Source organism: Rhea americana, unplaced genomic scaffold (assembly GCF_003343005.1).
Source record: "Rhea americana isolate MKP2758 unplaced genomic scaffold, rheAme1 scaffold_47, whole genome shotgun sequence".
In the NCBI taxonomy this organism is placed as follows: domain Eukaryota; kingdom Metazoa; phylum Chordata; class Aves; order Rheiformes; family Rheidae; genus Rhea; species Rhea americana.
Window position 1 is genome coordinate 4253572 of NW_028186612.1, and position 14485 is coordinate 4268056.

A 14485-nucleotide genomic window follows, 5' to 3' on the forward strand; every position below is an offset into this window, starting at 1 on the left:
ACTAACATTTATTATTCAAAACCCAGTATCAGAACAAGGTGAGGAACCACACATGCACACACACATACTTTCTCGCAATTCAAGGAGACAAAAAAGTGGCAAAGGGTAGACTTCTACAGCATAGGCATGTCCATGTGAGCTAGATGCTCCAGGCTCTGTTTGGAGTTAGTGGGGAAAAAAGGCATTTCTAGGTTGATGTTCATCTCATTAGGAAATAAATAAACCAGGTCTGTTAAATTACAATCTAAATATTTCTAATTCTGCTCATTAACTCTCAAGAGAGTCAAGGGTGACAGGCTGGATATAAGCCAATGACATGTATACGTGCATTTGTTTAGCTCTATCTCAGATTTACAGTCTAACTGTTCAGACTGGGACCTTAGCTGGGACATTGCAATAYGGACACAGTGCAACTCTGACTCTTCTGCCTGTGCCTTCATCTTAACTCTTACCCGTTACTTCTGCAATGAAATCAGCACCATACATTTCTTTAAACCCAATCAGACTTATACACTCACAGTACTTGCTGCCTCAGAATTTTAATTCCAGCTGTGTGAAATTACATATAAAAGCCACTTTTTTTTCCTTTTTTTAGCTCTGAAAGAATAAACAAACACTCCCTGAATGTTGAAGAGAACCATGTATGAAGACAGTTCTAATTAGACTCAGATATATATGAACACACTTCTATTGAATAACACTAATTAATATTCTTCATGGTTCTCTAATAGTTCTTTATATAACAAAAATACTCCATTTTTATCATTATTGTTAATAAGATTTTACTAAAATTATGCTTATCAACTGTCCATCAGTGAAATTGCTACATTAATATCTCTTAAGTATCTGTGTATTTTTTACTGAGATTAAATAGTACGTTTTYCAGAAAATTGACGGATTATGCTAAAGAACTGCAAAACCCCAGACAAGATATTTGCCACAGTACCAATTAAATTTACCTCACTATACAGAAAAAAATGCAAAAAACCCCTAACAAGCCAGCTAAAGCACTTTTAAAATATTCTTCTTGTGTACTATTTTAGAAATTTTAAACTATTTTGAGCTACAGAACTTGAACTCTAGTACAACCACCCTCCAACCACCTTCTGATACTTCTGAGTTCAAATGCCTTTGCAGCTGAAGAACAGAAGGCTCCCATTTTGTCCCGGATTATAGACTGTCCCTTTGGATATCCATGCAGACTGGGAGGTTGCAGAAGTGTCTGATTTTAATGTTTCCATGTTTTTTCTTTTTTATTTGTCTCCAGTCTGCCCTGCATATGACATTACTGTGAACGTGAAAAGCCATTTTCATTCAATAGTCTTTACCTTAGAGGTTAATGCYTCTACCAGCTCTTCATTTACAAGAGCTATGCCCTGTCTCTCTGGATGCATGTGTTAGATCAAAAGAATGACATTGCTGAAGCATCCCATCTTGGTTTCTCAAGCAGAATGAAGCACATGATTCCTGGCCCCACAACTGATACTCAGCAGTACAGTGCTGAGATTCCAGGTTGCTACACCTCATGCTATGGTAGATGGAAGCCAAAAGGACTTTCTCAATGCACAGTACGTTTGCAGCAACTGTGACATGCAGTGATGATGTGTGTGAATGTTTCACTCCGAGAAAATCATCAGTTTAAAGACAGAAAGGTGAAAACATCCCAGAGCTTTAGGTTTAATAGGCCTGATTGACAGAGTAACCTGGCACCTCCCTTCTTAGCAAGTGTGTGAGGCAAAAGGGGACGAAATGTGTGCGTTAGAGTGTAGAGATTTGTCAGTACTTAAATTTAAAACTGAACTTAAAAGCACAAGCCCCGTTTGATAATCCATCATCAGAGCACAGAGCTTGATCCTAGCGACTCGGTAGGAACAATGTGGCTTCTAAACACCATTCTGCGKATCAAAGAGGATCACTCCATTTTTCTCACTCCGCTGTTCGTATTTTGCATCCTCCTCCTGTAATGCTACACTATTCAGGACCTGCACTGGTGAAAGGTAGCACACATACCTATATATACGTATCATGTCTTTTTTTTTTTTTTTTCAGTGATACATCAGGGTGAGATTCTTTTGCATTCACTTTGCAGGCACACAGATGATGATGGAAGGAGGCACTGCTAAACATGATGCAGTGCTTTCTGCACCTATGCAGAAACCTGYCTTGTGTGCAGTCTGATCATATGGTATGGCATGTGTCAATCAAGTGTCTTGCTTTCCCTTWTTTTTTCTTGAGAGTGATGAGCAGTCTTCCAAAACAAGGTGTACAAAATTTTGCGTTCAACCAGATCATTCACATCAGGAATATTTAATGTGTATCACCACTATTAAAGCATACGGTGTTCTCCCTCTTCTGAGTTCCAAGACACAAGTTTGCTTTCGTTTTGTGCTGCTTAAGATGACTATTCTTTCACCTCTGCCTCAGCTTCAGCACAATGAGACATCTCCCACACCGACTCAACTTGTGAAAAGTAACAACTGTGAAGAACCTGACCATGAAGCAGACCCAGAATGCTGCAATCTTTGCCATACACAGGATGAAGCAGTTCTGTGAGCACAAAAATCAAGGAAATCTGTGAGCTAAGGTTATCTCCTAGGGTTTCTTGACATGGATACCTGAGGAAACAGGTTCCAACTGAATCTTTTACTGACATTTTGAGATTGAAAATGTGATTTCTGCTGCTTGATTACTGTAGGCAGGGCTGAGATTACACAAAACTTCTCAGTCAGTGAAAGGTGTTCAGCTGGTGGCCTGTATGCATAACCCCTAGATTATGATCATGGTCACCACTAACGCTATAGAAGAAAAACTGGTCAAGGGTTCAAACATTCACAGAGAGTATAGAAGATGGATTTAATAGGACGGGACAGAATTCCTCTCTTCTTAATGTAGAAGATGCCTACAGCATGGATGCCCACAGCTGAGCTAGTCATCCGTATAGTCCAGAGAGTGAAACAGTGCTTGGAAGTCTAACTCATCCAACCTACTTGGTGCATCTCCTTCAGCATGAAATGAAGTGCATCCCTATTTTAATTGATTACTGCTGGTGAGAACACTGATTAGTGCATAAGAGACCGCTGATTAGTGCAGACAGTGACACCTACAAGGCAGACACTAGAGTTTAATCAGATGAGCTCCAGACAGAAAGACAGTGTAGTCACACGGCAAATAGACCCACAGGGGAAAAGATTTTTTAAGGTTAGAAAGGGAAGCTGTATGGGATCAAGTAATAGATATTGATCCAGAAACTAGCAAAAAGCACAATCTGAGCCAAATCTGACCACTATTGATGTTGGGGGGGGGAGGGGGAACAAAGCACACAAAGCACAGATGCTTCTTTATCTTCTACATTATTCAATTTTGTGCAATTGTTGCKTCCAGTTGGAAAAGCCAGAAACAGAAATGCAACAAATTCTAGGCATAAGACTGTTCTTGGTAGACTTAAAACTGAATCCTGCACACCCAGAGRCTAAATCCTTTAAACTCAATGGCATTTTTTACCAAGGCCATACTCACATAAAAGTCCCATAGAAGGACACTACCCTGACTGTAAATCACGTATAAAGCTATGAAATGAGATTTTCAGGGTTTGGGTAAGGAGATTTGGGAGAGGCTTTGTGTTTTCATTCAGCCAGGGCTCTGAACTTTGAGATGGTCTCAGTTTGGATAGAATGATTTGACCTTTTCTTTTTCCTCTATCAGCCTCATTTCTGAACCATCAGTTCAACCTGGATGTACTTACTAGTTTATTTAGAGAGATACATAAACACAAATGTTAGTATCACTTACTGTTCATTTTCATAATACAGTTTGCCAATGGCCCAGGAAATGATGATTGGGCAAGGAATACCTGCAACAACAACAACAAAAAAACAGGAGTTAATCACAATCAAAGTGTATATAGATGAACTAGATGTAGATACAGATACATATAAAGATAGGAGAGCCTTGGTTAATGGACTGGAAGACTCTAAATACAACTGGTCATATCTTAGCTGATATATCTGAGACATTGCAATTGCTAAAACCTCTTTATGTATAAAAAGAATTCACCTCAACAAGAAAAAAGCTCTAGTACCAGTAAGACAAGTTAATACATTTCTTAGCAAACACACACATATATGCCTCTATTTCCACATAAACAATCAGAACTATTTTGCTGACTTACAAGAAATTTTCATCCCTTTTCATTTTCCTGCAGTCGATACTGCAAAATCTTAAAAACAGCATTTGGAGATGTGTATTGTTTAGGTTTTTATTTTCCAGTCTGCAAGAAGCTTGTAAATGTATTGGTCTCTTCGGATGAAACTCATTTTCAATGTTTTATTGGGAACTTCTGCACTTGAATCTTCCCTGTGAAACAGGATGATGGAAAAAATCTCTTGATATCTTGCTATATCTGCATTCATTTGTTTTTTGCCTTCTCTAAACCATCCGGCTTCTTTTAGCTTTTTATATGTCATTCTGCCTCCGATATGCAGTGTGCTCTGTCCCTGCATCTAAGTTCTTATCAAGCCCATATATTTGCTTTATAGGGCTTGCTTTCTCAGTTGTACTTAAAAGTTCTACAGTRGGCACACCAGTGCTCCCTGAAAATGTGATATCGTTGCAGTAGATGAGGYGTATTTGTACACTTCGTGTCTCTCCACTGCCACTGACTCTGCTTGTTATTTCAATCTCATGTCCAGAGCCTTGACCTCGCTGTTCTAGGCCTTTAGAGTCCAGTTGGTTTCAAGAGGAAGAGCTTCTTGCTGGAGGAGGAAATTGGAGGTGGMCAAAAGTCAGGAAAGCTGACGTTCCAACACAAACCTCTTGTGGGAAACAGGGCCCTTTTTTATCCATGCATTCCCCAGGTGAAGTCTGGATTGATGTCAGAGTTGGAAGAGCGGGGTTTACTGTCTGCATTTCCCCTTTACCTTTAACCTGTCACCTCAGGCAAAAAACAAATTCCAGCTCCACCTCTCATTCCAGGTCCCAGATTCGTGTCTTCCTAAAATCATTGCTACTCTAAGGCTAATGCACAGGCAGAGGCCCAGATTCAAGGACCCTCACTGGTACCTGCTTCTTTCCCACTGGAAGCAACATGACTTAAGCCTTCATGTAGGAGCTACTATGGCCAGGTATCTCACYCTGCTCATTGTCTCTGGTGTTGGAAATGAAGGCTTTAAAGAGATGAAACAGCATGGAAACAGCACTGCAAAACAGCAGGGATTGGACTGAATTGCTGAGGAGTCATTTTAACCTCAGCAAGAATCATAGCACAGTTCTGATTTCTGCCCCATAATGGTGGGGCTCCTCTGACCTGTAAGTGATTATATTGGTTTCCTTCTTGACCATCAATGACTCACAGTCAGATGCAGTTTGTCCCCCCATGCCCTTGCTAGTGAACATGAACAGTATAGCCATATCCTTTACTTCTCCTTGTGAAGGAAGATCAGAGAATTGAGTATGAGGAYGGTAAAAGAGAAGCACACGGGAAGGCAAAGCTGAGCTCAAAAGCACCCAAGAGGGTGAGAGGAAAACTACATCCTGCACAGAGCACTCCTGCATTTGTAAGAAGAGATCTAGAAGTCCCTGGATGAGACAAAGAGATAAACTTCTGGGCACTAATCCAGTCAGGAGTTTGTGAGAGCTGTGTGAGCAGTCAATTTTCCAGTTTGGTGACAAAACTGAAAAATGTTGAAAAAAATCAGAATCAATTCCCCACATAAACATTTTCTTTCTACTGTTATAACTCCACTTTCCTCCCATTCCACTTTGGATTGAATATCAAATTTTGTTCTTAAAGCATTTTCTGCCTTTAGAATTGAAATTCTAATTTGCAATTTGTGGCCATTGCTGCTTGTTATACTGTCTGCTACTACTAAGAASAGTTCGGCTCCATCATCTTTCTAGTTGTCCTTCAATATATTTCTAGACACCTATCAGATCCCTCCTTACCCTCCTGTCTGCTCCCTCAACCTCACTTTATATGCCCCGTTCCTTAGGCCCTTGACTACTTCAGTAGCCTTCTACTGGGTAAACTCATTTTCCACTTCCCTCTTGACCTAAGAGGCCCGAATTGAACACAGTATTCCAAAAGGTGGCCTTACAAAAAAGATGAGTAGAAGGGATTAACAACTCAGTCTGCTGGCCACTCTCCTAGTGTAGCCATATATATGTGGTTACCTTATTCAACTTGAGAGGGCACTTCTGGCTCATACTCAGCCCGGCATCCACTCAGGTAACCCTCAGGTTCTTTTCAGGAGGATTGCTGCTCTGCTTGGTGGTTCCCAGACTGTACTGATGGAGCAGCCAATATTGATGCAGCTAGAGAAGACGAGTAGCTTTTGCTCTAGCCCAGGCTGGTACAGTAGCAATGAGGTAACAGGGCAAGAAAAGAGTCATTTTTTTTTTTATCTCTGAGCTGCCATAGAGATGGTACAAAGAGAACCTGGAGAACCTGTGACCCCTATTAAGGGCTGTTTTTTTAGAAACAAAACGTTCAGCAGCCCAAAAGACAGCTGTAAGACTGGACTGGCAGGTAATTAGGCTTCTCTTCTAGTCACCTCATCACTCAGAAGTGTCTCATCTGTCTCTTGAGACTGAGTGGTCCACAAGGTAGAGACAGTGTCTTTTCTGATTCAGGCTGTGGTGAGCAGCAGTATCTAATGGGATGTGATCAGTATTTTGCTGTTCAGGTATGAACTACTACATTCCTAAAGTGCTGAGCCTGGGCATTCTTTTTCTTTCCTTTYCTTAAGATCAAGTATCTCAGGATCTAAATGAAGAAGATGAATCCAGAAGTAACCTATCATCAGCTTTATTCATCACCACAGTGAAGAACTAAATCTGCTCACATGTTGTTCTGACATGAAGTCGGGTTTGAAWGTCAGATTTCACCATACTGGGATTTTTCAAGTTTGTTTTTCCTGCTCTCGTTTTAATCACTTTAATGCCAGTCACCATGTAACACCATTTTAAATGTCCATGGCACTTACACCATCCTATGAAGAGAAAGACCCATTTCCGCAGCTTATCTGTGGAGTAAGTCATTACTATGGCAGTGTGTAAGTAGCATCCTTCCACAAACATCCAGAAGAAGTTGGTCACCACAAAATAATTGTACACAGTAGTAATACACCGACACCAGGGCTGGAAAAGAAAAAGATTATTTTAAAATCATTGTGAAAACRTTTTTAAAACTCTGCTTCTAGCTAGTGCTTAAAAATAAATAGTAAGTTTTTCAAGGAATGCAGAATCATACCTGTGACTTGGAATCAGAGTATCTTATGTGCTATCTGGACATATGSAGCTATATCCATAACTTTATGCTGAGGATTGGCTTTGACCACAACATGCAGGATCACCTGTACCTTAGCATGTCTGGAAAGTTAATGTGCTGTAAGGCATGTCCACACCAGCAGCCGTTTAAGAAGCARTGTGTAGAAAGAAGGCAAGAGGCAGATCATATGACTACAGATGATCTTTCAGAAAGGTACTGTCATAGCCTAGAGACATATTCAAAAATGGCGTAAGAGTCTAAGTATGTCTTAGGCAGTGTAACCCATCTGTTGAGCGATTGGAAGAAAATATAAGATAGAAATTAATATYACTGGCTTGCCTCCTTTCCACTGAATATAAGAAATATCACTAGCATTTACAAAAGATGTTTTACTTTAAAGCTTTTGTTTTGTCAACCGCTTAGTCTCCTCTAYTCCTGCCGTTAATGCTTCTGTTTGTAGGTTACATCACTCTGCCTCTCGCCCTCTGAATTCTGTCCTATTATCAGTAAGATTTTTGGTCAGGCTCAATATATGTTTAAAGGTAACTTTTCTAACAATAATGCATTAACAACACAGATGTGGAATAGACAATCAGCTATAGAGAGACACATGATAATATCCCATCAGTTGATCACAGGTAACTACTGATGGGAATTTCCATAGTGCTTTGCATAGAAATCTGGGAAATTGCCTTCTGATCAAKCAGGCATTCAATATATGCAGGCATTTGGTATATTCCCTGAAGTGTGACACTAATTACCCATGTTAGTTGAAATCACTTATGTCATTTTTGGTATTATCATTCTCCATTCTTTTAATTGACACTGCTAAAGTGTTTTAAACTGAACCCYTCAGTTAATTTTGTCTAGGACCTCAGATGCATGAGGTGTTGATGATATGCAGGTAACCAACATAGCAGCAGATACATAATCAAACCCAGCAACATTTTGTGGACTAAGAACTTAGTGGATGAAAAACACATTTACAAAATGATTACCCATTCATAAGTTGTGATCATTTCTGTGTATTGTGCAGCAATAACCAGAAAAGAACTTCTGGATGTGTCAAAACATTGTATCAAAACATTTAATTTCCCCATTGTTTTATAAGATTTGAAATTTAATTTGACTTGATCTTTAAAATAAAGTTAAAAAAACCAACTCATAAGAGTAAACACTTTGCTTTGAAACAAAGTTTGCTTCAAAATGAGTAAAAATGCCTTTGTTTCTCCTTCTGGCCTGATAAAGACAAAAAGCATGAATAAAATATACACTGTTTTTGATTAACACAGAACAGATATTTGGACTCCATTCCTGACTGTCCTCAAAACAAGTAAAACCAGGTTTCTTAGGAGTTTGAGTCACATACTTGATTTTGCTGTCTAAGAAGTTATGAGGATGAATTAAACATTTTGTTGCAGTTAAATTACTTAGCAGGCCTCAGCCTCAGGTACATTATGTCTGGACTCATGTTCCACTCTTTCCCTCCTGTGCAGCACTTACATGATTTTTTTCTTCTCCACGGATGCTTATTTTCATAAGAATTATAAAAACTTAATTATCTCTGAGCCTCTTGCTCTTTTGTCAGACCTGAGAGAAATCGGCCAGCAGACTCTGAAGATAATAGGACATATATAGACATAATAAATACACATAAAGGTGGTGAGATCTCCCTTTGCCTCATTTCCATAGGAAATGAGAACAAAAAGAATTTTTGAGCAACTATAAAGAATTCCWTGAGGAATTGTGGATTTTTTATTATTATTGAATAGTAAAACCTATTAACAGAACTCATTAATTTTTACCACTTCATTTATTTGACTGAGGATACCTGATCCCCATATAGTATCCATCATTAGGCTGTAGGTAYCTTCAGCAATTCCCTCTTCCTATTTTATTAACATAAGCACTGTAACTGCATGCAAAATATTTCCATGCTGAGTCCTTGATGCTTCTGTATCTGCATTATGTAATCTCCACTAATCAGTACAGAAGAGATCATATCATAAACTGGCATATATGATGCTGCATCCATTGATTTTAGTGGTGTCATTTTCATTCGGATTTACACCACAGTAAGAATATCAATAAACTTATCATCAAGCTTGTAAAAACACCTTCCCCAAAAGACTGCAGTGTTCTACAGAGAACAGATTAACACAGGSAAAGTGAGGCACGAGAGGAGCTATCCTTATATTTGAACATTTTCCTTAGTGCTCTGTGGCCACATTTCAAAAGCATTTAAATGCCTAACTCCAGCTTATTTTGCCTAAATAAGTGAAAAATCCTGTATCAAGATTTACAGTATTGTCATCACAGTAAACCAAGCAGCATACAACTGTCAATAATAAAGCTCACATACCTCCATCTTTTATAGCTTGAAAATGTCAACAACATAGACAAAGCAAMCAGTGAATTAATAGGAGTAATAGCTATTCCTTCATAAGGATCATCTGCTTGAATAATAATACAAAATGATGCATAGGTGTCTTAAAAATCTTAGAATCTTAATATTCTTTTTATTTAACTACTGACAATTTTTCTGTCTGTTTTTAAAAACTATGGGATCTAAGTTGCCAAATCTGACATTTGAATAATTAACCAAGGATGATGAATAGCCAGTAGACATTAAAATGAATAGCTCTCCAGACTCTTGAGGTAGTTTTCCATATCTACAGGACTAATTCTGCCATGAGTGGAGCCACATTGACTGACATCAGCTATGATTCCAGCTCATACTCTGCAGCCACAAGAGAAAAGGGTGCATGAAAAGGGTATGAAGGGTGTGTGTGAGTGCATGCATGCCTGTTTGCAGCACAGTGGCAAGTTCTTCTTGATGATGGAGGAAGCCCTGCAGGGGGGGAGCCCTAAAAGGAGGATATTTTATCATAAGAAGTATAATATGCCACTTCAATAAATCAAGAAGATTTATTCCCCAGGAAAATGTAGAAACCTGGAGAAAAAGTGAGTGATACTTTTAATCCACTTGTATTATTGGGTCACTCAAACAGAAGTCCATTACAATACTTACATAAGGCCTGACTCATCACCCTCATTCAAATCAGCATGTCAACTGGGAGTTACTTGAACGAACACAAAACAGCATGGAGAACAAGTGAAATGGGAGTATGGTGATGTGCAGAATTTCTCAAGAGTGCTCAGTGCCATGCAAAGAAGATGGCACGCTCTTTGCTCACTTTGGCCTTTCAATTGTTTTACTGAGTGGGTCTATCCTCTCASTTGAATTAGCTCTAAATCTTAATCACACTTTAGAAAGCTGATTTAGCTCACTATGCCAACAGAAAACTCTTCCTTTTTTTTTTTTCTTTTGTTGGCTAGATTAGTTTTCCCCTAGTTCAGTGAGTTCAGTCTCCAAGGGTTCAGTCCTCTTCAAGGGGTTAAGAGAAGGACCAGAGCTAGTCCAAGAAAAGCAGCAGCAGATGGAGTGAAGTGTTTATGGCCCTAGAGGAATGAACTATCCCTTTCCATGACAGGAAGCTGCTGATGGATGCAACCCAACTCACTTCATCCTCAGGGCCAGCACTATAAGAAGTAATTAGCAGAAAAGTGGAATTAAAAAAAAATCATAGAGCAAAAAAGGTACTGAAATCATTTCAGTGGCATTTTCAGAGGTGTTTCAGGGCTATTTCTCATTCTCTTTAGAATCCCACTGACTCCAGCGACCAAGGTGCCTGCTGGCATTAGACAAAAAAGCTGACTCAGAGTCTGGGCAGCCAAATCAATACATGCCCTCTCTGAAGTAAATGCTTATCCCGCATGAATCCTCATTACAGCAAGAAACTCTGACAAAAATGTTCAAGAACCACTAAATGTAGTGTCTCACACTGTACTGTGTCTCAGAGTATATGAATTTGGAAAGTATCTATAGTCAATGAAGATAAGAGACAATACTTGAGCAAGGGTATGGGGATTTCAACGTTAAACAACAGAATGTTGATATTCCGTAATGAGGAAAGAAATGAAAATTTAGCACATTTTTCCATCTTTTTGAAGTCAMATCACAGTTGCCCTGGGCATGTGGACAGGTGCCCTTTGCAATATTTTTATCAGTTGAACAAATTCAGCATCCCCCACCCACCTGCAAACTGCATGCTGTCCCCAGGAACTTACTTCATTGCTCTCATGTATGTTATGATCAATCATTTGAAGCAGAAACCACATCACATTCCTCAGGATGAACGTGGTGATCAAGTTCCAGTGAATAATATTCCGCAGGCATCTGATACTCCTAAACAGGGGAATGCATTTAAGTCACACAATGAATACATATACACACATGAATGAGTATATAAACTAAACAAGCTAACCTGTTCACTTGAAAAAATCCTCATGGTTTATCCCCATCCATTATTCCCATACACTGTGGAACAGGAGATTCTGCTGTCCAATGGGACAGCAATAACACTCTATGTAGTGSTTTATTGCTCTCTTCTTTACCGGGAAACATAGCAAGTTTGAGTCCCATTCTCTAGTTTTAAGGGTACAGCTAGTGGCACAGCAAGTGACAGTGCCAAAACTTGGCCTCTGCAATGCAGTTACAATCCAAACAGATGATGTAAACATAAAACAGCTGCAGAGGGCTGCCAAAATATGTGTTTCTTCTCTTTGTCAAATACYTTTCTTTTAGAAACCATGCAGCATAGCAAAGCCAAGCACAGCAATTTGTTTAGCTAACTTGAGTTCCCGTTGACAAAATTAATTCAAGATAGTGAAATGGGAGCTAACGGAAACTTCCCAAAATGCAAACGRTCATTTTGTCCCTGGCTATCATTGCCTGGTTGCCTCTCACCCCTACCACATCTATTGCAATGTCAACTAGAATTTCTAAGTCTCAAAACAACAAGGCTGCAGGGAAGTCTGTTGCACTGTTCACAGAAGGAGGTTTGGTGACAAATGTCCACTTTGGAGCGACAGAAAATGGAACTCTTTGCATTTGGTGATTCTCTCCCTCTAATGACTCAGACAAGCTGGGCTGTATGAAATTCAAACGTTCTCTGACCCATTAATGCAATAAGAGAGCAGGGGCTGYCTCGTTTCCAGAACAGCTTTTGGTTTGCTGCACTATACTGTCTTAAATAACGGAGAAGAGCTGCTTATTCTCCTTCGCAAGAATGTATTTGTGCATGTTCTTTCTTCTTCCAGAACCCTCATCTGGAATGCAATGTAAAGTATGAGCACCCATTCTACAGTGTTTTGGGGCTGTAAAACAGAAGAGAGGACATCTTGAACACTGCTGGCTGCTCAAAATGGCTCCAGGAGACAGCTGGTGCGTGGTGCTGGTGCTAGCAACTAGAAGCAGCACTGAAGCTAGACAGTAAGTTATTCATTAAAGATTCAATCATCCAAGACAAGATCATTTATCTTCTCATTCTTTGTGGAATGGTAAAGGAAGGTGAGAGCCAAGTCACAGTTTCACAGTTACAGAATGTTCAATTAAATGATCTTTTCCCAGCTAAACATAAAACACCCCAGGAGTAAAATTACTTCAATAGGTCCAAACAGCCAGCGTGTTTCTTGGGATCATCAGGTCAGGGTTCTGCGCTTGGCATATCAGTGTCCCTGCTTGCAAAGGAAGCTGCCAGATAAYATGGGAGAAACACAGAACGTGGTGGTTTCAAATCTGCTCAGCTGTGACTGACCGTTGTTGATCCCAGTAACAAAAAGATTCTTTAAAAGAGAAGCCACAATACAGTGACCAACTTTGCTATTGTGTCAGGGTTTTTTTGTATGATAAACAAACCATCTTTCTTGATGACAAACACTAGTTTGTTACCACAAAACTCTCACTGCCCTTTTCCCAGTATCTGATTACTCRGTGTTAGAGCCAGAAAAACTCTGTTTATCTCCTTCAGCCTTACAAATCTCTCCAAGATTTTTTTGTAATCCAGCAAGAAACAAATAGAAAACCTCCCACATATGAGATACTGAAGATTACAGAAAGATGCTTAGAGGTATAATCCTACTAAGTCAATGTCAAAACAGATTCTGAGTTTAACAACTCAGGCTACAGGTATGAAATCTGTATTTGGTTTTCAGAGCCTCGATGACTCACAACTGGAGACAATTTGAAAACACTTCTCCAGCTGCTCAGATCCATTCGCTTTTATATAGGCTACAAAACCAAAGGGCATTATTCTCAGTGTAAGCTGTGCTCCCAGGGAACCTGTCAGAGAAACGGCTCACTCTGAGATCTTCACTTCTAACAAAAGGTTCATGGTTAGGATTTCCAAGAAACTAGACAGCCAGCACCTACTGACATTCATGCTGAAATGAAATGAAATGCCCCAGGAACTCATCTGGCTCTGACAGGCTTTAAAATATGCCGTTGAGATCTGTTTTCTGTTGATTGTTCTGCACAGAAATGTCCTGCAGCTGGCTGTTGTTCATCTAGATATTTTGTTCACTCATTTCTGGTTAAGGATAAACAGGTTAAGGAAGGAGTTTGAAATACTGCTTTTGAGGAAAGAAGGAGGCAAAGCACTAGAAACTGAGGAAATTCAAGACAACCTTTAGAGCTGCTGGCATGAAATTAATTGCTTTTGAGAGCTTTAACAACAAAACAGATCCAGAAAACTTCGCAACCTAATTCTAGAGAAAGAGAAATAAAACAGTGGGAAAAAAATAATCCTTGCTACATCTTTCAGATACAGTTCAATCATTGCACACTCCAGAATATCATTAAATCTACCAGCAAATAAAATTTGACCCTCACAAGATACAGAGCAGGACATTAGACTAGCCAGAGATGTAAAGAGAATCAAACCAATAGTTGTAGACCTTTTGGTTCAGCCCCTAAGAAGAGCTTTTCCCTGCATTAGGATTCTAGCCTTCAAAATCATATTCTTTTCTGTGTCTTGGAATATAAAGACAACCTCAGCATCTATTGGCCTCATGATCTCTGCTCTCCTTACTACTTCTCTGTTCACTGTTTTCTCTTTTTTGTCCATCTGTCTGCATTTAGCTATTGGCTTTTTTTGGATTGCAAGTTGCCTGGGACAGAGGCCATGTTTTAGTAATGACTGGCACCAAGAGCAAGAAGGTCTGTTTTTGTTGGGAACTTCCAGGCTCTTCAGAGAATTATGACAATCAAGACTCCTTCCTCTGTTTGGAAAAACCATGTTGTGCTGAGGGAAGATGTGTTCCTGGTGTTAAAATTAAGTGCAAGCCTACATGTGGCCAGCAGCTGGAATTTATGGAGAT

At 39.5% G+C, this 14485-nt stretch overlaps 1 protein-coding gene across 3 annotated transcripts in view; it reads right to left on the minus strand.

Annotated features, from left to right (window-relative positions):
• CRHR2 (corticotropin releasing hormone receptor 2) overlaps positions 1 to 14485 on the minus strand; it is a 146273-nt gene that overhangs the window by 33859 nt on the left and 97929 nt on the right. For all 3 annotated transcript variants that reach the window (XM_085316493.1, XM_085316491.1, XM_085316492.1), the window contains 3 exons: positions 11396 to 11513; positions 6981 to 7134; positions 3790 to 3850 (listed from right to left, as the gene is read on the minus strand). In XM_085316493.1, coding sequence (XP_085172619.1) covers positions 3790 to 3850; positions 6981 to 7134; positions 11396 to 11513 — 333 coding nt within the window. The remainder of the gene's footprint in view (positions 1 to 3789; positions 3851 to 6980; positions 7135 to 11395; positions 11514 to 14485) is intronic.